Below are 26,499 nucleotides of genomic sequence, written 5' to 3'. Positions count from 1 at the left end.
TTGCTGTATGAAAGCTTGTGGGAGGTGGGAGGCTGCACAGAAGGTGGGGTGGGCAGGGAAGAGCCTCCGAAGGCAGTGCCAGCTGAGGACATTAACAAGAGGGGGCCTGGGGATGGGGCACTTCAGGAGGAGGGGCACTACGGTCCTGCCGTAAGCCACTGCAGGCAGGGCAGAGGCAGAGGAAGTGGTGGGACATGAGGCAGGAGAGGTGGGCAGCGGTCTGCTTGGGGTCAGGGGTGAGCTGCTGGAGGATTTGAATGAACTAGACACCATTTATTGTTTACTGTGCTTCACACTGTGCTAAGCATTGGACATGCATTATCTCATTAGTCCTCACGCCCTAAGCAGGTTGTATTACCATATTTCCTGGATTCTATGACACATACTTTTTTCACCACAGGGATGAGCTACGATCGATGTGAAAATCAAACACTGTCAGTCATAATTTAATTGGTAGTGACTTTTCTCAGTGGTCTACAGAACAGTGATGCATCTTATGAGAGGAAAGGAGTAGCTGCCAGAGGATGAAGTGATGGAGAAATGCCTACTGTCAGCCGAGGGCTTGCCTGGGCTACATCTGGTACCGAAACAAACATCCCCAGGAACGCCAGGGCGGGAAGCACGAGGATGGTCAGCATACACCGGCGGAAAGTTCTCTGCAGGTTGGGCTGAGTGTCAGTGGTTTGAACCAGGAGGACCCTAACCCCAGGTTCTCCAGGAGGCCTCCCCAGTGGCCCTGGAAGAAGCAGCACGGTGTAGCACCAGGAATGCCAGCCACATCCAGCGTCACCTCTGCACAGAGCAGCCAGGTGTGAGGCTCAGTCCACGCTGAACCCCGCTGGTATGCCAGTCTTCCCAAACGACATGGTGTTCCAGCTATGGGGGAGCAGATGAGCCTGGAGCTCCTGCTGCCGTCCCCACAGAGGGCTGCACCAGAGAAGAGCTCCCTGGACGCCATCTTCAAGTCCAGAGGCTGGAGGGGCTGGTGCCCACAGACACCTCTCTTTCCCACAGACAGCACGTGGACATTAGGAAAACACATATCTTGTTTTAATTCAGTCTTCATATCTGGTTCCTCAAATGCCCCTTGGGGTAGAGCCCGCGTGGCCTGAGTCTCCGAGGGACGCTGATGTCTACTCCCGATAGCATGGATTCCAGCTGCTATCGAGAGCTGAGTGACATTTCCTCCTCTGGACTTCGTTAACCCTGCTGCCGTCTGGCAGCAGCTCTCGGGCCCCACGCCAGACCTCTCCTGTGCCTCCTGCCAGTGTCAAGCCAATGTCCCTGCAGTTCCCGGGGGAAGCCCCTCACTCTAGGCCAGGGTACCGGCCTTCTCACAGAGGAAACCAGGGGTTAATCTCACAGCCCACAGCTTCAGGCTCAGCATTCAGGCCCCAGGAGAGAAACCCCACCCTCCTACCTTCTCCAGACATTCCTCCCAGGAGTCCTCATCCGCCTCTGAGCAGCCTGCACGTCCTGCTGTCAGTTTGCCTCCAGCTGTTCAAAGGAAACTTTTCCCAACCCCCCTCAGCCCACAGGCCGCAGACTATGGCAGTCTGTCCCCTTCCGGATCCACCTGTCCCGGGGCCCAGGCTGCACTGCCCGGGCCACACTGCCTCGCTGGCTCCAGGGTTTCTGTCTTTGTCCATGTCTGTCTTGCTGCTCAGGGACAAGCATTCGGTCCTACTGTGTTGGTGCCTGTGTAACCGGTTTATTGATAAACCCATTTCTTTCACTATCCCTTTAAACTTCGTCTGTAAGCTACTTTACCACCCCTGGATGAAATTTCAGGCAAGTCTTGTAGCTTTTCCACTCATTCTCAGATAACAGAGAACCTCTTTGTCTTGGCAGGGAGTCCAGTTCAGTCTACTAATCAAATAACTCCTGTCCAGTCTGGCTTGAATACCCAAACTCTCAAACTTATATCCAGTTTGGATCTAGAGACTGTCATACAGAGTGAAGTAAGTCAGAAAGAGAAAAACAAATATCGTATATTAAAGCATATATGTGGAACCTAGAAAAATGGTACAGATGAACTCGATTGCAGGGCAGAAATACAGACACAGATGTAGAGAACAAACGTATGGACACCAAGGGGGGAAAGTGGCGGGGGCGGGTGGTGGTGGTGTGATGAATTGGGAGATTGGGATTGACATGTATACACTGATATGTATAAAATAAATAACTAATAAGAATCTGCTGTATAAAAAAATAAATAAAATAAAATAAAATTTAAAAAAACCACAACAATTTATATCCAGTTTAGAGCCTGCCCTGACCCAGGCCTGGCAGGGCTGTGGGAAGTGGAAGTGGGGTGCCAGGTAGCAGGGCTGGAAGCTGGCCTTCTCACTATTTTCAAGTTCGCTGTCCTCTCCTATTCCTTAATCTCTGACCCTTCCAGGGCTGGATGCAGGGGCTGGCTAATGAAGGGGCAAGATGTAGTCTTCTGAGGGTGGTGCCACTGTTGTCTGCTCTTGGAGCCCTGGGACAGCAGGTGCTCAAGAGCTGGTCCTCCCTTCGTGGGACACTTTTGTGGTTTCCGCAGAGATCCTTCCACTGGACCATTCCCTCCTCTACCTGGGCATCTCCTCCCTCAGCCTGGGCGCTTCAGTGGGACACCCTTCTGGCTGAGTCACACGCACCCTCCTAGAGGTCTCACTGCACAGGTGCCCTTAAGATGACTCCAGGCAGCTCTCCCATTGTGCATATCAGGTCCAGGCGGCAGTGTCCTGCCTGGGTAGAAGGACAGCCCTCTCTCTAGGGGCTCTCTTTGCTCTGCTTCCAGATGAGCCACTCCACCCTCATTTGGGGGCTTTTAGACTTCTTTTGGTAAACACTAACACACCATTTTGTGACCTCCAAACTCCAAGGCACAAAATGTAAGTTCTCCAAGTAAGTTCTCTTGAAGCCCACCTCATTTTAGTTGAGACCAGAGGGAAAACAGCACAGCACCCTAACTACTCTTTCCAATCTTGCAACCTCTTCTACCTCAATTTATTACAGCATCGAGGCAGGTCATGGGCTAGTCCCAGCAGAAAGGTTTCACAGTCTCTCAGCATTTATCGTTGGGCAGTCTAGCACCTCAAGGCAGAATGTGAGGACACTCAGCACATATTATATGTGAGTATCTATCACACGTATTAGAAACATGGTGACAAGAGGAACAAGTCTGGAGTGTTGTAATATTACAGGATGAGCCAAAGGAGGAGCCAGCAAAGGAGATGGAGAAAAACCAAGAGTGCAGGGTGTCCACAAAGTCAGGAAACAAAGCGTTACAAGCGAGAGTGGTTTGTTTGGTCAAAGCTGCTGACAGGTTGCGTATGAAAATGGTCTGAGAAGTAGCCAATGGATCTGACAAAATAGGGGCTGCTGGCATCCTTGATAAAAGCCATATCAGAGGCATTCAGAGCCCCGCCTGGTCTGGTCCTGCCTTCCTCTTCCTCCACAAGGGCACTAGGCTTCAGCTACCTCAAAGTACCAGTGATGTCTGGATATGCCACCTCCGCCCATCACGGGCAACTCCTGTTCGTCCTTACAGATGGTGATGAAAGGCCATCTTGGCCCACCAAGCCTTCCCTGTGCTCCCAGAGAGGCAATCTTTTCCTCCTCCGATACAAATCTTCCCGCTACCACCCCCCATGCTCATTCACACTACGCCTCTCTCACTTATTGGGCTTCAGCCACAGAGGCCTCCTGCTGTTTCTCTAGCCCCCCAGGCACACACTCTCCTTGGGGGTTTTGGCTTGGCCGTCCCCTTTTCCCACACGCATCTGCATGACTTGCTCCCTCACTTCTCAGTGAAGTTCTTCTTCCCTCTTTAAAACCCTTCCACCACATTCACCCTCCATCTTCTTTTCCTGCTTTATTTATCATCCCACAGAGAAGCAATTTACTTACTTACTGTATTCCTTGTCTATCTCCTCCCCCCACATAAACTCCACAGGGCAAGAACCTGTCACTGAATTGGTACATGCTGTAGCTCCAACAGAGAATGTTGTTGGATCATAGCAGGTGCTCAATAAACATCTTTTGGTGAATAAACAAATAAACAGAGTGGTAGGAGCAAAAGCCCCATCTAACTAGGTTGGGGAAAAAAATGGAAAGTAAATGAAAATATCTAGTACAAGAAACCCTCTCGGGGTGCTTTTCTATAAAGGAAAGCAAAGAAATGGGGTGGTAGCACACACAGGAAGTGGAGTTGTGTCGTGGTGTGTGTGTGCGCACACGCATGTACATGTGCCAAAGTGATTTGGTAGAGAGTGAGGGGTTAATGATGTGGGAGGGTGGAGACACCTATCCGGTGGAGCCAAGTCCCTGAGCTGGCCTGAGGCACTGAGATCTGAAGCACAAGAGGAGGGGTAACTAAATAAGAGCAGGCAGAGTGTTTGGCAGAGGTAGCTAGAATCTATCATGTGGCTTAACATCTCAGAACCAGCTTGGAAGACTAAGCTCCCATTTTCAACTCCTGCAGCACTTTATCCATAGTCCCTAATGGATCTGACCATTTTCTGGTTTGCATAACTAGTTCAGACCTCTAGTGACTTCTGCCCCCTCTAGCTCTTAACCAGAACAGACAGACCATGACACCGTAACAGTCAAGAGGTAGACACCACCAAACATAACCTGGCAGTGATGTGCCTGGTATTCTCCTCAAAGTACGTGTCACTAACTCATAAAATCACCGCTGCAGGAGTGGAAGGACCTAAGATCACCCAGTCGGACTCTCTCGTTATAAGTAAGAGCAGACTGGGGCTTGGGGAGGCGAAGTGCTTGCCCAGTTCCCAGGTTAGTGGCTGATCTAGGACTAGCACCCAAGGCCCTGACTCCCTCTCGAAAGCTCCTCTGCAGCATTAGGTCCGGGTGTGCTCCCACCTTGTCCCTGGACAGGCCAGCACAATGGCACAGGTGCTGAATATACGAATGAGGAATTTTAAAGGCACAAAGCGTTTTGAGGCATCACGACTCCTGCCAGGACCTGTTAAGGCAGGTCCACATTATACAGAGAACCCAACCTTCAGCATGGCCACACCCATTTCCCCCCAAATCCCTTCACCATTAGAGGGAGTAGGCACTGGTATCGATTTCGAGGGGAGCACTTTGGCAGATTTGAATACATTCTAAAGTCTGCACACCTTTCCACCTAGCACTTTCACATCTAGAAATTTTTCCTAAGAATTACTAATGAAAGGTAGGTGCAAGACTATTCACTGTGGCTTCGTTTATAATAACAAAAGTAAGAAATACAGTGCACAGATGGATTGCAGTTACTTTGGGGCAAGAGACTGAAATGAAAAGACTTCACTTTTTTACACCACATATTTCTGTATTGTTTGAATCTATTAGGAATATGTACTACTTCCATAATGCAAAATAAGTAAAAATTAAAAGGACAAACTCTTCTCTGATCTAGAAATATGTTCAGACCATGACAATGCAAATTACTTTACTATTTATACTTGTTCATATTCTTGAATTTTTTACATTGAACAGATACTGTTTTATAGATATTAAACCTAGTAAAAAAAAAATTCTTTCCCAGGGTTCCTACTGCCTTCAAAATAAAGAAAAATGTCTCATCCACTGAGCAGAGACAGCAAGTTGTCCCGAATACCCATTCTTCCTTTCTTCTATAGCAGTAAAACCCCTGACTTAAAGCAGGGTACATATTGTTTCAGAATACCAATTACATTTCCCAGAATCCCTAGCAGTCAGGTAGGCCATGTGACTAAGCTCTGCCCAATAGAGTGACAGCATGGGTGCTATATGTGCAACTTCTGGATCATGCCTTTAAAGAACAGTAAAAGAAGCACTCACAGTAAGAGAAATACAAATTAAAACTATATTGAGATACATTTCTCACCTAACAGATTGGCAAAAATCAAAAGTTTGAAGTACACTCTGTTGGTGAAAGTATGCAGAAACAGGTATTCTCATACATTACTGGTGGGAATATAAAACTACACAACCCCTATGATAGGAAATTGGGGGATATCTTTTAAAATGATGACTTATTTCATTAACCCTTTGACCTAAGAGTAATCTCATTCCTAGGAATTTACCCTAAAGGTAAACCTCCAAAAAATATGTGAAAAATACATACTCACAAGGTTATTCATTGTGGCATTATTTGTAATTGCAAGATATTGGAAAACAACCTAAATGCTCATGCGTATATAGGAAACCAGTGCAGTAAACTATGGTCCACCCACACAATGGAGTACTATGATGCTGTTTAAAAAAAGTGAGGAAGATCTCTGTGAATTCACATGGAGTGGTTTCCAAGATATATTGGTAAGTTTCTTAAGTACAAAAGAGTATACACATTTGTGTAAGAAGGGGGAAATGAAAGAATGGAGTGGAGTAGAAAAAAATAGGAGGTGGGAGAGTAACACTACTTTGAGTTTACCTTTTTATATAATTTTGACTTTAGATACTTGTTAATGTTTTATATCTTCTAAAATTAAATAAATCAAGAAGAATAGGGGGAACAAAATACAAACAAATGAATCAAACTTTTTCAAATTAATAATAATTAATCCAAGTAACTTTAAACACAGTGCTTTGTATACCTTTGGTCAATAGATAAAAAACACTTTAAAGAAATCTTAAGCTCTACTGTGGTGGCCACAGTAGACTTCCTTTCAGGACAACCTGCTATGGGAGCAGCTGACAGAAGGTCTCCAGCTGCCGCAACTTCAGATCCACTGCGCCATGAATGCCATGGCCACGGCCATATGTGCCTGAGTTACTCTCAGCCAATGGCCAAGCATGACAAAAGTACAGGGCCATTCCTGCCCAAGGCAGGTCTCCTCTAATAAATAACCTTTGCTGGGGACGTCCCCATCGTCCCAGCCGAGACTCTCAGACTGAACTGCAGTCTGACCTGCGCCTACCTATTCCTCTTTTCACAGACCTGCATTGCAGTCTAAAGGATTGCCCTGACTTTTCCTGTTCTCTGCCCTTTAGCCATTACAGGCATTCCCTAGATCAAGCTCTTGTACATCGAATCCTATTTCGGCACCTGCTTCTTGCAGGATCTGGCCTGACACAACAACTTAGTAGCTTTGCTGTTTGTAATGGTATGAATGTAGCAATTCTGAAGCATTTGTGTATATATTGTAGGATTAACTAAATTAGTAAATATATCAATATAGTTGGGAATCAGCATGCTAACTGCAGGAAAAGAAACAAATATGGAATGAGGGAAGCAGGAAGAATGCTGTTGTGTTGAATTGGAATAGGTCAGTATAACCTCATGAACTGTGTGTGTGTGAGTGTGATATTTATAGGAAATGTATATAGGAGATAGATATAAATAGATATAGTGTGGGTATATGTATATATGTGGGTATGATTATATATACGTCTTCTAGCTTCGTCCGCTGAGGAGATCAAGGAGCAGCAATGCCCCATTAGCAATGAGAACATCTAACGCCCAGATGTTGGTGTCTAAATTCCATTAAAAGGAACCAGGTAAAAACACATGTCTACACAGAGACATGTATGTGAATGTTCATAGTGACATTAGTCACAATGGCCAAAAATCCAAACATTTTTATCCAAATATCTATCAACTAGTGAATTTTTTAATGTACCATATCCATACAATAAAATAGCAACCAGTAGTAAAAAGGAATGAACTACTGATACATTCTACAATATGAATGAATCTCAAACACATTATGCTAATAAACCTGGCACATAAGACTACTCATTGTATGATTCCATTTATTTGAATAGTCCAGAAAGGCAAATCTAAAAAGGCAGAAATCAGTGGCTACCTAGAACTAGAGGTAGGTGTGGGTAGGTGTGCAAATGATCAAGAGGGAAATTTTTGAAAGTTGGAAATGTTCTAAAAATGGATTGTGGTAAATGTTGCAGAACTTGCTAAATTAGGGGAATTGTCTCCCAATTACTTTTGCAGCTTCATGTCCCAATGCTTCCTTTCATGCATCCTAAATTCCACTTTATGAGTCCCAGTGGAGCCTCATACTTCCAAGCCTATGGTTAGGTTACTCCTTCTGTCTGACAGGTCATTCCCCCCAGTTTCCTCCTATGACAGCATTATTCATTCTCCATGTCCCAGAACAAATGTCACCCCTTTTGTCATGCCAGAGTCAATCCCTTCCTTCTGTGCATTCTCATTAAACATTCTTTGCACAACCCTGAGAACACTCTCCACTCTAATTCTTCCAGTTGTGTCTGTGCATGGCTGTCCCATCACCACTGGAAAATGCTCCTTGGGGACAGAGATCAGGTCTTACTCTTCTTCAGCACCTAGCAAAGTGTCAGGAACATCATTCGCATTTGGCAAATGAATGAATGAATGAATGAATGAAGCTATGAAGAACAAGAGACACTGAAATGAATGGAAAAGATATCAGCTGTTGTAAGCAACAGATGAGCCAGTTGTTGGGAAGGCAATGAAAAAACAACTACAAACACTGGCCCAGGTTCTGGGCAGTACTGATATTAAATACTCAGCTTGAAATAAGATTCTGGGAAGATGGCAGACTAGGAACCACCAGGAATCTGTCTCCCTACCTAGACAATAAGTGCACTGGCAGAATCTGTCTAATGTAACTATTTTGGAATTCTAGAATCTGTTGAAGGCTTGCAACTTCCAGGAGACTGTATGGATAGTAAACTGCGGTTGATTTTGGCCAACCTAACCACTTCTATTCAACATATTACTGGAAGTTGTAGCCAGAGCAATTAGGCAAGAAAAAGAAATGAAAGATATCCAAACTGGAAAGGAAGAAGTAAAACTATCTGCTTGTAGATGATATGATCTTACATGTAGAAAACCCTAAAGATTCCACAAAAGTAAAACCCTGTTAGAAATAACAAGTGAATTCAGCACAGTAGCAGGATAAAAGTCACACAAAAATCAGGCACATTTCTACACACAATGAACACTCTGAAAAGGAAATGACAAAAACAATTCCATTGACAATAGCATCAAAAAAGAATAAAATACTTAGGAATTAGCTTAACCAAGAAGGCGAAAGACTTGCACAATGAAAACCACAAAACATTTCTGAAAGAAATTAAAGGTGAAAGAAATAAATGGAAACACATCCTGTGTTCATGGATCGGATGACTTAATACTGTTAAAATGTCAATACTACCCAAAACAATCCACAGATTTAATCCAATACCTGTCAAAATTGTAATGATGTTTTTTTAGAGCAAGAGAAACCTATCCTAAAATTCATATGGAATCTCAAGGGACTCCAAATAGCCAAAACAAACTTGAAAAAGAAGAACAAAACTGAAGGACTCAGACTTATTGATTTCGAAACTTACTACAAAGCTACAGTAATCAAAATAGTCTAGTACTGGCATAAAGACAGACCAATGGAATAGAATTGAGAGCCCAGAAATAAACCCTCATATATATGGTCAAATGATTTTTGACAAGTGTACCTTGACCACTCACTGGGGAAAGGACAGTCTTTTCAACAAGTGGTACTGGGAAAAGTGGATATCCACATGTAAAAGAATGAAGATGGACCCTTACCTAATACCACACACAAAAATTAACTCAAAATGGATCAAGAACCTACATGTAAGACCAAAACAATAAAACTCTTAGAAGAAACACAGGGCAAAACCTCATGACATTGGATTTGGCAGTGATTTCTTGGATATGACACCAAAGGCACAAGTAACAAAATTAAAAATAGGCAAATTAGACTTCATAAAAATTTTAAAATTTTGTATATCATAGACACTATCCCCAGAGTAAAAAGGCAACCCAAAGAGTGGGAGAAAATATTTGCAAATCACATATCTGATAAGGATTTAATATCCAGAATATATAGAGAACTCCTAAAACTCAAAAACAACAAAAACATACCGTTAAGAAATGGGCAAAGGACTTCAATAGACATTTCTCTAAGGAAGATCTATGAATGGCCAGTAAGCACATGAAAAGGTTCTCAACATCAAAAATTATGAGGGAAATGCAAATCAAAACTACAATGAGATATCACCTCACACCCATTATGATGACTATCATCAGAAAAAAACCCCAGAAAACAACAAGTATTGGCAAGGATATAGAGAAATTGGAACCCTTGTGCACTGTTGGTAGGAATGTAGCATGGTATAATCACTGTGGAAAACAGTGTGGCAGTTCCTCAAACGATTTAAGATAAAATCATCATATGATCCAGTAATTCTACTTGTGGGTATATACCCCAAAGAATCGGAAGCAGGATCTTGAAGAGATATTTGTACACCCATGTTCATAACGGCATTATTCACAATAGCCAAAATGTAGAAGAAACCCAAATGTCCATTGACAGATGAATGGATAAGCAATATACGGCATATACACACAGTGGAATATTACTCAGCCTTAAAAAGGAAGGAAATTCTGTAATATGCTACAGCATGGATGAACCTTGAGGACATTATGCCAGTCACAAAAAGACAAACACTGCACGAGTCCACTTATATTAGGTACTTAGAGTAGTCAAATTCATAAAGACAGAAATTGTAATGGTGGTTGCCAGGGACTGGAGGGGAGGGGAGAATGGGCAGTTATTGTTTATATTAGGTATAGACTTTCAGTTTTGCAAGATGAAAAGTGTTATGGAGATGGATGGAGGTGATGGTTGTACAACAATGTGAATATATTTAACACCGCTGAACAGTACGCTTAAAAGTGGTTAAGATGGTAAATTTTATTTTGTATGTATTTGATTGCAATTTTAAAACCCTACCAAACAATGACTATGTATAAAAGGACAATGATGGGCTTCCCTGATGGCGCAATGGTTGAGAGTCCGCCTGCCGATGCAGGGGACACAGGTTCGTGCCCCGGTCCAGGAAGATTCCACATGCTGCAGAGTGGTTAGGCCCGTGAGCCATGGCCACTGAGCCTGCGTGTCCGGAGCCTGTGCTCCACAAGGGGAGAGGCCACAACAGTGAGAGGCCCGCGTACCGCAAAAAAAAAAAAAGGACAATGATTATGAAGATGACCCATCTCTTACCTTCATCAAGTAGCCAGCAAATACAAGGAAGCCTTTTGAATGCAGATGCTTGGCCAAGGAGAACCCAAATCCAGAGTCACAGCCTGTGACCAAGACAGCTTTGCTGGCAACCTGTTTTAGAAGGTCAGACCCCACATTAGGAACCCAGGATCCTGAAGGCTGAATGACCAGGCCTCCTCTGGGCAGTAAAAATTAGGGCTTCCTGAGTGGGCCAGGCCTGGCCCTCCCCACTTGTCTCTTGCTGTTTGGAGAAGCATCCTGGTATAGTAGAAACGCTTGGACTCAGAATCAAGAGACTAGGTTCTAACCCAGACTCTACCACCAACTAGCAATATTGCTTGGGGAAGTTGCCTCCTCTTTCTGGACCTCAGTTTCCTCATCTACAATCACCATCATCACCATCACCATCATCACTGTCATCTTCATCGTCAAGTACTGAGTACCTACCATGGGCAAGGCACTGTGCATGCATTATTTTAATTCTCACAGTAACTCCATATAATAAGTATGATTATTATATCACGTTACAAGTGAGGAAATAGACATTTAAATGCCCAACATAATTAGCGATAGATCTGGAACTGAAAGAAGGACTGAGAGATTTCGGAGTCTAAACTCTTAACCCCTAACTTCATTTGATGGGGCAGGGGTTGTTCAGCGAGTGAGAGAGTGGCTCTGAGTGCCCTCGAAGCACAGAAGCCCTTACTCTGAGGGTGGATCAGGGCCTGGGAGCCCAGGGAGAAGGGCTCTGACCAGCTCGCTGGCTCCCAGGTAGCCGGGCTGCCACTCACTGGGTTCACTGAAGCAGCGTCTAAGTCCGACGGTCAACAGGGACAAAGGAGGCAGAGTGGAACAGCAGCGAGCCTCTGCAAGAGGAAAGAAAGCCATGAGCAGAGGCTGTGGTCACACCAGACCCTGTTCTGGGGTGGAAGCAACTCAACAGGCCCTCAGGCACCAGTACCCACCCTACTCACTACTCCCACCCCAAAACCCTGAGGACAACCTGCTGGTACCACTTAGGAGGAGGGCCTGTTTCCTACAGGTTACTAGTCTGGGACAAAGTGGGCCAGCAGTTGCAGTGGACATTTTTGCCACTGTGTAGGAAGAACCTTCCAGTGATAGACCTCTGTTAACAAAGCCTTCTGCAAATGCAACGTCTTAACCCTTAGGGTTTACATGGCTTCCTGATAGTTTTTTTATTTTGAAATAATTCTAGATTCACATGAAGTTAAGAACACAGAGAGATGCCCTGTACCTTTTACCCAATTTCCCCTAATGGTAACATCTTGCAAAACTCTAGTACAATATCACAACCAGGATATTGACATATGCAGTGAAAATACAGAACAGTTCCACCACCACAAGGATCCTTTGTGTTATCCTTTTATAGCCACACCCACTCCCACATCCTCTTTAACCACTAATCTGTTCTCCACCTCTATAATTCTGTCATTTCAAGAATGGAGTCATAGAATATTAACCTTTTGGAATTGGCTTTTTTCACGCACCGTAATTCCCTAGAGATTCACCTGATTGTCTATTGTCGCATGTATCAATAATTTGTTCCTTTTTATTGCTAAATTGTATTCTATGGTATCCTGTACCACAGTTCGTTTAACCATTCAACTATTGAAGGCCATCTGGGTTGCTTCCAATTTAGGGCTATTACAAATAAAGCGGCCAGGAACGTTCCTGTACAGGTTTTGTGTGAACCTGTTTTTCTCTTGGGTAAATGCCCAGAAGAGCAATTGCTGGGGCATACGGTAGTTGCATGTTCAGTTTTTTAAGAAACTTTTAAACTGTTTTCCAGAGTGGCTATAGCATTCTACATTCCCAGCAGTGATCCAGTTTCCCCATATCCTTGCCAGCATTTGGTGGTATCACTATTTTTTATTTTAACCATGCTGGTAACTGTGTAAAGCTATCCACTGTGGTCTTAATTTGCATTTCTCTAATGGCTAATGATGTTGAAAATCTTTCCATGTGCTTATTTGCCATCAGTATATCCCCTTTGATTAAAATGTCTCTTTAAAATCATATTCTATTGTAATTGGAGTGTTTGTTCTTTCACTATTGAGTTCTGAGAGTTCTTTATATGTTCTAGATGCTAGTCCTTTGTTGCATATGTGGTATGCAAATATTTTCTCCTAGTCTATAACTTGTCTTTTCATCCTCTTAACAGGACCTTTACGTAGAGAAACAGTGTTTCATTTTGATGAAGTCTGATTATTCAATTTTTCCTTTTATGGATCAATCATATTTTGGTGTCAAGTTTCAGAACTCTTTGCCTATGCCCCAACCCAAAGATTTTCTCCTGTTTTTTTCTAAAAGATTTACAGTCTTGGGTTGTTGGTTTTTTTTTCTGTTTTTTCATTTTTTGGCCATACCATGAGGCATGTGGGATCTTAGTTCCCCAACCGAGGATCAAACCCATGTCCCTTGCATTGGAAGGTCGGAGTCTTAACCACTGGACCTCCAGGGAAGTCCCTAGTCTTGTGTTTTATAATTTAAGTCCATGATCCATCGTGAGTTAACTTTTGTATAAAATGTGAGATAAGTCAAAGTTGGTTGTTTTTGCCTATGAATATCCATGCTCCAGCACCATTTTTTGAAAATGTTATCTTTCCTCCATTGAATTGCTTTTGCACCTTTGTCAAATATTGGTTGGGCATATCCACATGCTTTTATTTCTGGATTCTCTGTTTCATTGAGCTATGCGCTCCCACCTTATTTTTCTTTTTCAAAATTGTTTTTGCTATTCTATTTCCTTTGCCTTTTCATATAAATTTTAGAACAATCTTGTCTTTTTCTATAAAAATCTGACTGGGATTTTGACAGAAATTGTGCTAAACTTGTATATCAATTTAGAGAAAGTCAACATCTTTACTTTTTTGAGTCTTTCAAACCCTGAACATAGTGTGGGTCTCCATTTATTTAGATCTTTGATTTCTTTCATCAGTATTGTATCGTTTTCAATGTACAAATCCTGTATAATTTGTTGTATTTATACCTAAGTAACTCATTCTTTTGAGCAATTGTAAATGGTATTATTTTAGATTTTGATATCCACAGTTCATTGCTAGGATATAGAAATACACTGACTTGTGCGTGTTATCTTGTATCCTGTGTCCTGCTGAACTCACTTATTAGTTCTAGGAGTGCTCTGTGGATTCCTTGGGATTTTCTATGTAGTCCATCATGTAATCTGCAAATAGGGATAGTTTTATTTCTTCTTTTACAACCTGTATGACTTTTATTTCCTTTTCTTGCTTTATTGCACTTCCTTATTGCACTATGGTGAGTCAGTGGTGAGAGTGGACATTCTTGCCCTGCTCCCATCTTAGGGAGAAGGCATTCAGTCTTTCACCAGGAAATATGTTAGCTGCATGGTTTTCATAGATGATCTTTATCAAGTTTAGGAAGTTTCCATCTATGCCTATTTTTCTGAGAGTGTTTATCACAAATGAATGTTAAATTTTGCTTTTTCTGCAATAATAGATTCATGTGATTTTTCTTCTTTGGCTTTCAGTTTGGTGGATTACATTAACTGATTTTTAGCAACGAGCCATCTTTGCAGCCCTGGAACAAATTCACTTTTTCATGGCTTACAATTCTTTTCATATATTGCTGAATTCTACTGGCTAATATTTTAAGAATTTTGGCACCTATATTCATGAGGGCTATTGGTCTGCAGTCCTCTGTTTTGTACGGTCTTTGTCTGGTTTTGGAATCAGTTAATACTAGCTTCATAAAGTAAGTTGGAAGGAGTTACTGCTGGGTACGGATGGGAGTTCCGGCTTCCCACTGGGTCTTCACCAATACCTCCCTGGCTGTGAGAGGTTGGAGTGCCTCACTACTGCTCTCCACTGTATGGGGGTGTGTGGTCTCATTATTGTTGAGAGGTGGAGGAAGTCCTAGCTCTCCGTCTCTACTAGGTGTCCTCTGACACTCCTCCACCCCCCACTCCCCACCCCAAGCAGGCAGGGTTCCTTATTACTACTGGGTGAGAATGTAAGTCCTGGCCCCTACTTGGCTTTCTCTGACATTACCCCTGGTGGGGGCATTGGTCACAAGTAAGCAGGGTGGTATGGTCACTACACCCAAAACTAGTTAAATGACTTTATCTAAAGTCAATCACTGTTTTACCATAACCCCAGGATTTGCTGTACAAAAAGAACAAGGTGCCCCTGGCAGAACTGTCCTTGTCCCCTGCCATCCTTTTGCACTATTTGATATTTTAAAAAGTAACAAAAAGGTCACAGCAAGAAAAAAAATTATTTCAAACTGATTTGTTGCCAGATTTTCTCTAATCCACTTCCCCATATTCCAATATATCCACACAAACTTGACTATCTCTGGGTGTATTATACCAGGAGCTACTGCTCATACCCAGCTATCAATGGCATATTTCTACTTCTCCAGAGAGCACAAGGCTCCATCCCTCCACACCCAATCCCCAAGAGGCAGGACCCTGATAAGGTGAGGGCCAAGAACACTGCTGGGGAGCTCCAGCTGACACAGGAGCGCCCTCCTGGACACCACTTGGTTTCTCAGCCTTTCCCTTTGGCCACTGCTGGGACTGCCTCATCCTGCTCTTATTTCTTCTCTCACTTTGCAGCTCCTGCAGGTGCTACGGGATCCCTGGCTTGGGGCTACTTCTCAGTTCAGAGGGCCCTTGGGGCTAGGAAGGCCTTAGCACCTCAATTCTTTAACTTTAGTTAACAAGCACCTGGGAAGCTTGTTAAAATGCAGGCTCCCAAGTCCCTGATTGACATTCTGATTCAGTAGGATGGGGTGGCCCCTGGAAATCTGCATGTTAAACCAACACCTGATTCCAGTACAGGCAGTACTGGGAAAGGCCTGGTTGATGTAGGTCCAGAGCAGCTGTTCTTAGGTTCTCCTCCCTGATTGTTTACTAGAATCACTTGGTAAAACGATCATGATTATGTGCTTACGTTATTAAAAAGAGATCTTACCATTTAGCAATAGATACCTAAACACCAACATCATGTCCAGGATTTGCTTTGAAACAATCCAGTAGAGGGAGGGGGAGGAAAGTGGGTGGGAACACAGATGAAACAAGACTGGTCATGAGCTGATAACTGTTGAAGCCCAGGTACACCAGGGATCAATTTACTACTTTCTACTTTTGTATGCGATTGAAATTCTTCCCAAAATAGTTGAAGAAGAACTAAGGAACCAAGGAAGCTTTTTAAACTATTCCCATCGTTGGCCTCACGCCTAATGAATGAAATCCGAGTCCCCAGGGGTGGGGCACAGGGATTTTTTTTCCCCACTGCGCTCTAGGTGATTCTAACTTGCAACCAGAGTTTGTAACTGCTGCCTTAGGAAAAGAGAAAAAGGACTTTTTCCCCATGGGGTTTCCTTTTCAAGCCTCTTGACTGCCAAGTCCTAATATCTCCGGGGACAAAATCAGCTCTAGGCCACAGCCCAGCCAAGGCAGACACTCCTGTTTGCTGCTAATATCTATTCTTCTCATCTGTCTCGCTACCAAAATGTTGTCTGGGGTACCAATGTGCCCAATTCTTTCCAGACTATCGCCTACCCAGCAATCATGTGACCTACCCCTGGTCCATAAGGTGCAAGCAGAAGTCTGCAATGATTGCCGGGAGAGTTTTGCTCTCCTGATGCAGGGGCAGCTCCTCCCTTCTTCCATGCTGCTTTGCTTCTTCCTGCCTGGACTGAGGCTGGAGGTGGAGGAACATGGCGGCAGCCGAGGTGAGGGCCACCATCAGGATGACAGAGCAGAAGGAGACAAGAAGCCTGGGTCCACTGATACCTCTCCAGCCCTGGCCTTCTGGAAGTCTTTGCCCTTCTAATTGCGATGCAGTCCTGATACATTGGCTTATCAAGGCTAAGAATGCCCCTGAGGGGTTAAGTCCGAATTCCATAATATAAAATAGCATTGCCCTGGAGGGTCACCTCTCCCCGGGAGGGTCTTGTGGTGGCAGTAAACTGCTGGTCGCCCAAACCACTTACTCTAAGGGCTATGCCAATCTCACAGGTGGTACAAGTTATACTCAGGGTAGGCAGTAAACTTGCCGAGGGGTGAATCCCAAAGAGGTGGCCTCCAGATTCAGAGGACGAGAGCTTGCTGATTTCCATCCTAACTTAGAAGAGCAATCAGATGGGGTGGAGAGGTTGCAATCCAGCATTTCCCCACAGGCCTGTGGAAGAACCAGCTGGTCCCCGGAGCACTGGCATCCAGGAACTCACCGGGCCACATTCGAGACACCACCCTGTGCTGGCCAAGGCATTAATGCTGGCTTCTCTTCCCTCCTTCCAGTCTATGCCTTTATCCCTTTTGTTCCTTCCGTCACGAATCAGCAACAATAACCAGTTACCCCGCTTTCTGCTGAGAGGAGTCAGGAGTCAGCTTGACAGCCTGAATCTAACAAGATGGGTTTAGGAAGGACAAATGTGGATGACGCAAGGGCAGCTGGGGAGGAAGGAGGTCTCACACAGCAGCACCTGTGAAAAAAAATTAGTCTGATCAACTACGAATCACAACTGATGTGGCCGCCAAAAGAAGCTATGTGAGCCTAGGCTGGACAGGAATAGGGAGGCAAGGGCCACTCTCCATTCTGCCCAGGTCAGGCTGCCCTGGAGTATTACATGCCATGCCTGGGCAGGCAGAGCTGAGCACTGGGGCTGAGCCAGCTGGTGTGTGTAACCAGAATCCGGGAAGTAGTGTCCTGGGCGGAGCCAGAGCCTTGAGAAATCCAAAATCTGAGGGCTGTATAGAGCCAGGAAGCAGAGCAGGTTGTCAGGGCAGGGACTGCATCTGGCCACTTCTGGGGGAGGTTTCATCTGGATAGGTGCTGTGTACCAGGTGACTGCTGCTGTGAGCCATGTAGGGTGGGGGGGGGGGGTGTTCTGTTTCCGGCACCACATCTCAAGAAAGAGCTCAGGCCAAATGGGCATCATTAAGGTGGGAAACCTGGATGCTGAGTGGGAAAACCATGGGAGATGAGCAATGAAAAAACATGCAGATGCAATAAGAGAAGTCAGGGGTATTAGGATGGCATAGTATCCCCAGGGATAAGAGATTAACTTGTTCAGTATGAATACAGAACGCAGGCCCAGGAACAAGGGGTGGCATTTACAGAGGAAAGATTTGTGCCCAGTATGAAGAAGGTCGTTATAATAGCACTGTCCAAAGACAGGTCTGCTGTGAGAGGTACTGACTACCCCATGGCTGGAGATATTCAAATAGAGGCTGTTAGGTCACTTGTTAAGGATGAGATCAAAGGATCACCCACAGGTGGGGACTGGAGCATGAGGCCCCTTCCAACTGAGATTCAAGCAAAATGATCGGGCCACCCAAAGACCTCCTGTCTGATCCAGGCACAGTGATCACCCACCATTCCTTCCACCTCACACATCTGGGTCTCCCTCCCTGACCTCTGCTGACAACTTTTCCTGGAGGACAGCTAATGCACTCTGACTCAGCTCTGCCCCTGACCACCCTGTGCCCAACCCCTCAGCCTAACCAGGTGATTTCTACAATCCTTCCAGAAGACTCAGAGTCTCCTGGGATAGCCTTTCTTTCCCTTCAAATGAGCCAGAAGCTTGGCTAATGCCTTACTTCCCTTTAATTTTTTAAAATAATAAAGCATTGAATATTTCATGTGATTTATTGAATACTGTACTAAAGTGAAAAAAAGAATGTCTGTATGGGTACAGAATGGTTGTATCACTCCCTTTAATTTGAGGATAAAATCTTTGTAAAAGTATTTAAACTTCCTTTGGGATTATTTTCTCCTCCATAAAAAAATCTCCAGAAATCTCTGAAAGCCATTTTGGAGACAGATTTTATCATTTCTGTGAGTCATTCACTGAAAAAAATTACAGCAAATCTTCTTTCAAAAGCCCTTTAACAGAATCAAGCTACATTCCCTCTTTGATGGGATATCAACTCTTCTTATATGATGTCCTCCAGCAGTTGAAGCCTCACCTCCAACCAAGCTTCTGTATCCTATGGAAATGCTTTTAAGCAAATGCTGCTAAAAACCTCAATGCATGTTCTTCTAGATATATTTATTGGCACAGAAAATAACCATCAATTTTCTAGCTGCTGGGTCTTTGAATTTAACCTGCCACTTGATTTCACTCCTCTCAAATATAAAAGAAAGGGCATTATGTTTTTCCTTGCTTTAGCTGCAAAAGAAGAAAATGAGGTAGCAGAGCACACTAAATTCCCTTGGAAAAGGCAATTTCCAGAAGCTCTCAAAGAAGAAGAGCTGCTTGTTTACTTTGTACTTAATGCTTTCTCTAAATCACGCAGCTCAGTGAAGTCTCACGACATTTTAGTTAACTATAGTTTCATGTGCGAGACTTTAAAAGAACCATTAACCAGGTGATTAAAGTAATGAGATCTGTGCCTCCTGATGTGATGCACTGAGAAGGGCACCACCTCACCTGAGTGGGTTTCTTCCAAACACACAAACCTGAATCTAAACACGAGGACATCCCACAGCCCACACTGAGAGACATTCTTCCAAGGTGTTAAGATCATGAACAACAAGACTGAGGAACTGCCCCTGACAGGAAGAGAGTAAGGAGACATGACAACTAAATGTACTGGGAACCCTGGTTTGGATCCTGGACTAGGAAAATGTCCATTCGTGGGGCATCTGGTGAAACTTGAATCAAGTCTGCAGATTAGTTAATAGTATTATATCAGTGGTAATTTCCTGGTTTGGATAACTGCACTATGGTTTTGTAAGATGTTAACACTTGGGAAGTTAGGCGAAGAAGGGGTTACGGGAAACTTTTGTACTATTTTTACAACTTTTGTATAAGTGTAGAGTTACTTCAAAATAAAAAGTTTAAAACAAAAATCTGATGAAAGATATTCTTCGGTGCCTTGTGTGACATGGGAAGGTCTGTCTTCCGACAACACCTCTGAGTGTCCTTTGCTGGTGGACAGCCGCTATTGAGGGACACCTTTGAGAGTCAAGCCTTATTATGTGTGAAGAGCTCTGCTGTGCCCAGAAAGTGCAACCCTCAAGGTCACCTCCACCCTTCATTTTCTTACCTTGTTCCATTTACTCTATCAGAGAAATTCAGGGTTTTCCTCGGGAGCTGTGACAGGGTGGAGAAGCGGGCAGTCAGCACAGTGGCCACGAGAGGCAGAATGGCCAGGCTCCTCCGGGTGGGTTCTGAAACACAAAATGTGTCCTCAGCATTGTGTTGCTGCCTTCAGGAGTTTAGGCAGAAGGGGCCATTTTCCTTCCAGGTTGTGAAAGTGAAAGTGGGCTCTGTTTGACCCAGGTTCAGTCAAGGCACCAGGCAGTCCCCGCCTGCCACCCTCCTCTCAAGCTACAGCCTCATGTGATGAAAAGAGTCAGGAGGCTGGGACATCTAGAAACCTGGGTTCTGGTTCCAGCTGTGCCACCCGCTCATAGGGTAACCCTGGGTGAGTCATCACGCTTTTGTAGCATGAGGAGGGTGTAGCACCAGTGACCAGTGACCCTCAAACTAGGCTGTGCAGCAACCACTGGGGCGCCCAGGGTCCCACCGCCTCAGGGATTCCAGCTCCATGAGTCCCATTCTCAGTGTTCCCCATATCCAGCAAAACATCCATCTCAATTTGCCCACATGCCTCCAGGCAGCTTTTTCAGCCCTGGGCCAGGTATCTTTGGATTCAGCTCTCCACCTTTCTCCACCCCACCGTGCACAGGGTCCAGCTCTGGGGCTGAATTCATCAGTAACTCATCACAGCATGGAGACTGAAGCTACAAAATGAGACACACTCTAATCAACCTAAATTAAAACACACACACACACTGTCTCTCCCACCACCCTACCACTCCCTTTCCACATTAAATCAAACTTGTTGCAGCAAGGCCATGTGTCAGGAAGGCTACTCAGCATAGTGACTAGCTTCGCATTATGAGTTGTAGATGGGTGTGTGCATTAGTTGTCCTCCTGTTCTGGTTAATTCCCCTCTAGTGATCCCTCCTGGCCTAAGGGAAGGAAAGGGAGGTAGGGAGGGAGCTGAGCAAGGCAATCCCAGCCCTGGGAGCTGTTGCTCTTTTCCTGGGGAGCCATCCTAGTCTCTCTTTGCACACCTGCCTGTGGTTTGTTATACTGCCCTCAACAGTAACAAGGTTCTGCCTGAGAGGCAGCTCCTCCCCTGCCATTTTGCTGCGGTCCCTAATCTGACCACCAGTCACCTGCGCCAGTGGGTCTGTGATAAGTTCACTAACTAGCCAACAACCACAGTATTTACTGCAGAAGATAGGTGGCGGTGTTTCATCCGTTTAATCTTCAGGAGAGGAAAACAAATAGGGCTCTTTTGTCTTGCGTGATCCTTCCTGGACTGTGCAGTAGGCTCTTGCTCCCACTCCGGCCCCGACTCGCCACACTCGTCTCAGCACTGCAGCCAGAAAGGTCTTTCCAACACCAGTCAGGTACGTACGTGACTCCCTTGACTAAAAGCCTCCTCTCCATGCCTTTTTGGAGCTGGCCTCTGCCTCCCTTCCTATCCGGTACCCCCTCCCCTGTGCTCACTGCTCTGTAGCCACGCTGACCTTCTGAACATACACGGAGCTCTTTCTTGCCTCAGGGCCGTGGACCTTGTCTTTCCTCTCTATAGAGGGCTGAGTCCTTTGGACCCTTCTGACTTCAGAGAGGCTGCCCAATCCCCCATGCAACACACAGGGGTTGCTCTCCATAAGATTGCCCTTCAATCCAAGATTCCCTTGTTTCTTATCTCCCCCTTCTAGATCATAAGCTCAGTGAGGCCAGGCACCTTGTCCATCTTAGTCACCACTGAATCCCCCATGCCTGGAAGAACCTGACACAAAGGAGGCACTCAGTGAGTCCCTGCTGAGTGGGCGTGAGCTGTGTGCTCAAACCTCACCCCCATCCCCACACACAGACTGGCCCTTCATGGAAGGCACAGACCCATGCTGTGGGTGCCCCACACCCCTCCCACGTACTGACCGGCTGGCTGAGCACAGACATCTCTGCCTCTTCCCTCCAGGACTGGAGTCTGAGGTCACCACCACTGGGTGATTTAAAATCCAGTCGTCTGTAATTCAAGCGCTTTCCACCCCTTCTGCTCAATGCCTGTAGCACAGAATGCCTCAGTGTTTGCCTCAATGTCTCTCCAAACAGAGAGCTGCTTTTAATTTTATTTTCCTTTGAGTCAGCAATATCTAAAAGCACTGGTGTCAAGATAGCTTAAATTGCATGAAAACTCAGCCCCTTTAATAATGCACTATTCACAATGTAATCTCTCATATACACAATGCTAGAATTTTAGATATCTTTTTCTTCTACTACTTTTTTACATTCCTTAAATATGTTGCTATTTTCACCCCAAACACAATGCTATAGGCAGTGGAATTCCTGTACTCTTCAGGGCTGTTTGTCATCTTAATGTCTTGTACTGGGCTTTAGTCTCTGTAAACAGTTTCTCAAACTTGAAATGCCACTCGGTTGCCTTTTGGTTTGGAAACAGAAATGGTCGTGGGAGGCGGGCGCTGCAAGGGGACAGGCAGAGCCCCTGTGAGGGCGGGGACCACCTCTTTAGCTTTGGATTCAATTAGCTGCTCCAGTGTGACCAAATTTATATGATACTGTTGCAAAATCAAGATGTTCACGTATTATTCTGGAATCTGGGAGAAATTTTTCGAACTCTAAGAACACTTAGGTCTGTTCTCAAGGGCACCTCCTTTCCATTGTCAGTGCAAAACCCACGTGTAGCCCACAGAAAGCATCCCCTCTCCAAAAGAAAAAAAAAAAAACCTGTGTGCATCCTTGTCTTGATGCTGGGCTCACTTGCTGCATTCTGACAGGACTATCTTGCAGAAGACACAGCTGGCTGCATTCCTGTGGGTCAGGGTCAAGGTCTCCCCTGCAAGTGGCAAACATTCCCAGTACTGACATCCTCAGAAGAGGCAGGGCATCGGCAGCAAATAGGAATTCAGGAGGCAGGACTTAGGCAGGAAAGAGAATTCAAGTTTCTGGACATGAAGTCTGGAAGGGCCTTGGTACTACCAAGTGGCAGAGGGAGGTCCTGTTTCACTGGGGAGGGTGAGCTGGGTTTAAGCTAAGAACCATCCTGTGTAGGGATGCCACACTGAGGCGCTCAAAGCCCGTAACCTGTGTGAGAGACTCCAAGGTCTGACAACTGGCAGCCAGTTTCCAACATACTCTACTTGGCTATTTTGTTTGGCCTGCTTAGTGTTTTAAAAGGCAACGTAACGAGGCAGCTATTTTATGCTTGAACTCAATAACAAAAAGTTGTCACTTACTATCTCAAGCCTACCCACCACCTCTGTTAACTGCCTGGACATTGTGGGCATTGGAGTTTGAGATCTCTTACCAAATAGATGTCTATTATCCTTTGGCTATTTCCCTTCTGATCACTTAGCATAATCTTGCCTAGAAGTTCCAGCTCAGCTCAGCTCAGCTATACGTGTTAACTACGGTTATTGGAGGCTTCCTTGAGGCCATGCAAAAAGAAAACCTGACAAGTTTTAAATCCTTATTCACATAAGATGCCTATTATCCCTTAGAGAGATAACTATTCTGAAACGAAAGTCTAAAGACATTATACAGGAACACCCAATGATACTGTAGGTGACGTTCCCACTACCATTTTATCGTAAATGCAGAAGTGACTTTTATATAGCTGCCTCTAACAGGGACCTTCAATAAAAGCCAAGGATTTAACTTTATAGCCCAGTTCAGCGAAGGCAAACCTAATGCAGACACTTGGATTAGTCTGACAGACACTAGCCACCAGATTAGACTTAGGCGATGGCCATTTCTCTTCAGAGAACACACCACACTCTCAGCAATTGCCATCTTTCGGGTGTCTGTCTTGCTCAGCTGATCCCTGTCCCTTTCAGACTTGCCTATTGCCCACAGGATTTGGCCTCTGCAGCTGTAGTTGTACAGTGAGACCCTCCCCCCCACCCTCTGGCCATGGAAGAGTGGGTCAGGGAGAGACACCTGACACCAGATGAATCCATCGGTCTGTCCCCTGGCACTGTGAAAGAATGCAAAGCAGCCTCTGTGGGGCAGAGACATGTGATCTGGTTGCTGGAGTTGGGGGGAGGGGGGTGGGCAGCTATGCGACACTTGAGCCTGAAGCCAGAGAGAGAGATGGAGAAAGCCAATCTGCAAAGAGAGAAAGGAGTCAGGCACACATGTAGAAAGAAGCAGAGATGGAAGTGAAGAAGAGAGAAAAAAACAACAGAGCCTCCTGCTCCCGAGACCCAGCTGCCCTCCTGTCTTCAGCTCTGTAAGGCATGTGATGTCTTTATTCTCTGTGTTGATTTAAGCACGTTTAATGTTTCTGTTAGCTGCAGCCAAAACAATATTGGTGAAAACACACTGAAAGCAGGTTCTTTCTGTAGATCATTAATTCTTAAGCTTGCCTGATATTCTGAGAATGCCACACTGTAGACCTCATAATGATAACAGGAACAGGAGCCTCTCCCTCTCCACTTCTGTCAAGGAAACATCTGTCCTTCCCCAAGAGAAAGTGTTACCAGAGCTATCAAAATGGCCATAATTACAACCACCAGGTTAAGCAGGCATTCCATCCCTAGGAGAACAGGGCTTGCCTACCAAATTCAAGTCAGACCTGTACACAGTAGGCACATAATATTTGAATGACTTAAGAGAGTTTTCAGCAGAGGAATACCATATCAGGCTTATATTTTAAAATGATAACTCTCACTGGGTTAAGAATAGACTGAGGATGGACAAGGGCAGAAGCAGGGAGACCATTTAGAAGCTATGGCAGTAACCCAGGACCATAACGTACAGCCAAGCAGGTTGTGCACTGCAGAACTCCAGCAAAATGTGAAGAGGTACTCCCTGGACATATATAAAAGGGCTGCCAGCCCCGGTGGAAACCATGGAGCTAATTAGATGTGGTCAGAGTCTGGCTGTGTCTTGAAGGTAAAGCCCACTGTGATTTACTGACCAATTAAATGTAGGCTATGAAGGAAGGAAGAATCAACGATATTTCCAAGATTTTTCGTGCAGATGTAAAAAAATGACATTAGTACAACTGACGGTTTAAGGAGCCATCCTATTCATAAGCGCTTACCACATTTCAAATCAGAGCGTACAAGCCCAGCATCCTGGTCCTCAGCGGGCCCCTCCAAGTCATATCTCCAACTATACTTCTCTCATCTACTCATTATACCATTTGCCACCATCTCTCAATAAGCCCTGTACTTTCCAATTTTTGTGCCTTGCTCATCCTATACCAAATCTGAGGTCTCCCTCATCCACTAAGCCCTAACTGATTCAAATAACCTCCTTCAAGAAACCTTTCCTGATCCCCTAAATCAAAAAACAATCTCTTGTTGCGGGACTTCCCTAGCAGGTCAGTGGTTAAGACGCCGCGCTCCATATTTGCATTTTCACTGCTTCCTTATGTGCCTCTGAAATAGCACTTAACCTAGGCCGGGTAGTATTAGAGGTATTTCTGCTTATAACCATTCACAGCACCCCGCTCCGCCATCTGACCACCAGTCTCAACCTGGATTGTTTCATTGACCTCCGGCTCATCCAAAATGACTACTCTGGTGTCTGACAGGAAGCAGCCACTCTGTAAATGTGTATTGAGAGACTATGCGAGCTACACTCATTTCAAAGTTCATCTTCCTCGCCCGCCACGGGTATATGCCCTGGGCACGGCCGGGCTGCAACGCTCTGGTAGAAAGTGCTAGGATACTCGATGCGTCATAAAGGATCCTGGCAGCCGGAAGCCCACCGTACCGAAACGTGTGCCTCTGTAACCCCTGGCAGGGTTAGACGGGAACTTTGTATCAGATGACTCTGGGCAGATTTTGGCAGACTGGTTGGAAAACACCACGCAGAGCTCAAATGAGCTCAACGTCCCGCGCGGCTCCAAACCCTCCCCCAGCAGGGCGCAGACCGCCCGGGTCTCTGTCTCTGACAGGGACGCCCTGTCAGAGACGGGGGACGCCAGAGACTCGCCGGCGCCAACTCGCCCAGCGCGCCGGCAGCCCCGCGTCCGGGTCAATCGCAGGGCCGCAGCCCCTTCCGGCAGACCAGAGGCTGGGAGCCGAGGGGGCTCGGCCCGAGCCACGCTCCCATTGGCTGAGACCGCACCGCCCAGACCAAGTTGAGCTGTTCCCGCACCTGTGAGCGGCAGAGGCTCCGGGCCTTCCCCGGCCGCGGGCCCACCACCAACCCAGCATCTCCGGCCTGCTCCTGCGGCGCCCCCAACTTGCTCGGTCCTCCTCCTCCCCCGGTCCTGCGGCCTCTGCGGTCCTCCAGTAACAGCCGGCTCAGCTCCTGCTCAAGGAAACTGGACCGGCGGCCTGACTGCTGTCCAGCATCCTTCCCGAGGGCGCAGCTTGAGGGGAGGAAGCACTCCCCCTCCCCCCCAACCAAGTTCCCGAGAACAGAGCCTCGTGGAGGACGCGGCAGGAGGACGAGGGATGAGGGAACAACCAGAGAGATGCGGTGA

At 45.5% G+C, this 26,499-nt stretch overlaps 2 protein-coding genes across 5 annotated transcripts in view; one reads left to right on the top strand and one right to left on the bottom strand.

The window, feature by feature from the left end:
* The window catches only part of BDH1 (3-hydroxybutyrate dehydrogenase 1), a gene marked incomplete at both ends in the record, with an annotated part of 33,774 nt that overhangs the window by 6,819 nt on the left and 456 nt on the right, over window positions 1–26,499 (bottom strand). The window contains 6 exon segments of the mRNA XM_079921414.1: window positions 705–1,261; window positions 11,004–11,114; window positions 11,795–11,815; window positions 11,818–11,869; window positions 20,065–20,188; window positions 26,169–26,324. Coding sequence (XP_079777540.1) covers window positions 705–1,261; window positions 11,004–11,114; window positions 11,795–11,815; window positions 11,818–11,869; window positions 20,065–20,188; window positions 26,169–26,324 — 1,021 coding nt within the window.
* APOD (apolipoprotein D) overlaps window positions 21,274–26,499 on the top strand; it is an 87,832-nt gene continuing 82,606 nt past the window's right edge. For 3 of the 4 annotated variants that reach the window (XM_079922974.1, XM_079922973.1, XM_079922970.1), the window contains exon 1: window positions 26,309–26,495. The gene's annotated coding sequence lies outside the window, so the exon portion shown is untranslated. Of the gene's footprint in view, window positions 21,443–26,308; window positions 26,496–26,499 lie in introns of those variants that run through there. The other variant, XM_079922971.1, reaches the window with a different exon arrangement.

The sequence above is a fragment of the Stenella coeruleoalba genome (assembly GCF_951394435.1).
Source record: "Stenella coeruleoalba genome assembly, chromosome: 5".
Classification (NCBI taxonomy): Eukaryota; Metazoa; Chordata; class Mammalia; order Artiodactyla; family Delphinidae; genus Stenella; species Stenella coeruleoalba.
Note: the sequence above shows the minus strand (reverse complement) of the source record. Positions and strands in the feature narration are given on the sequence as shown.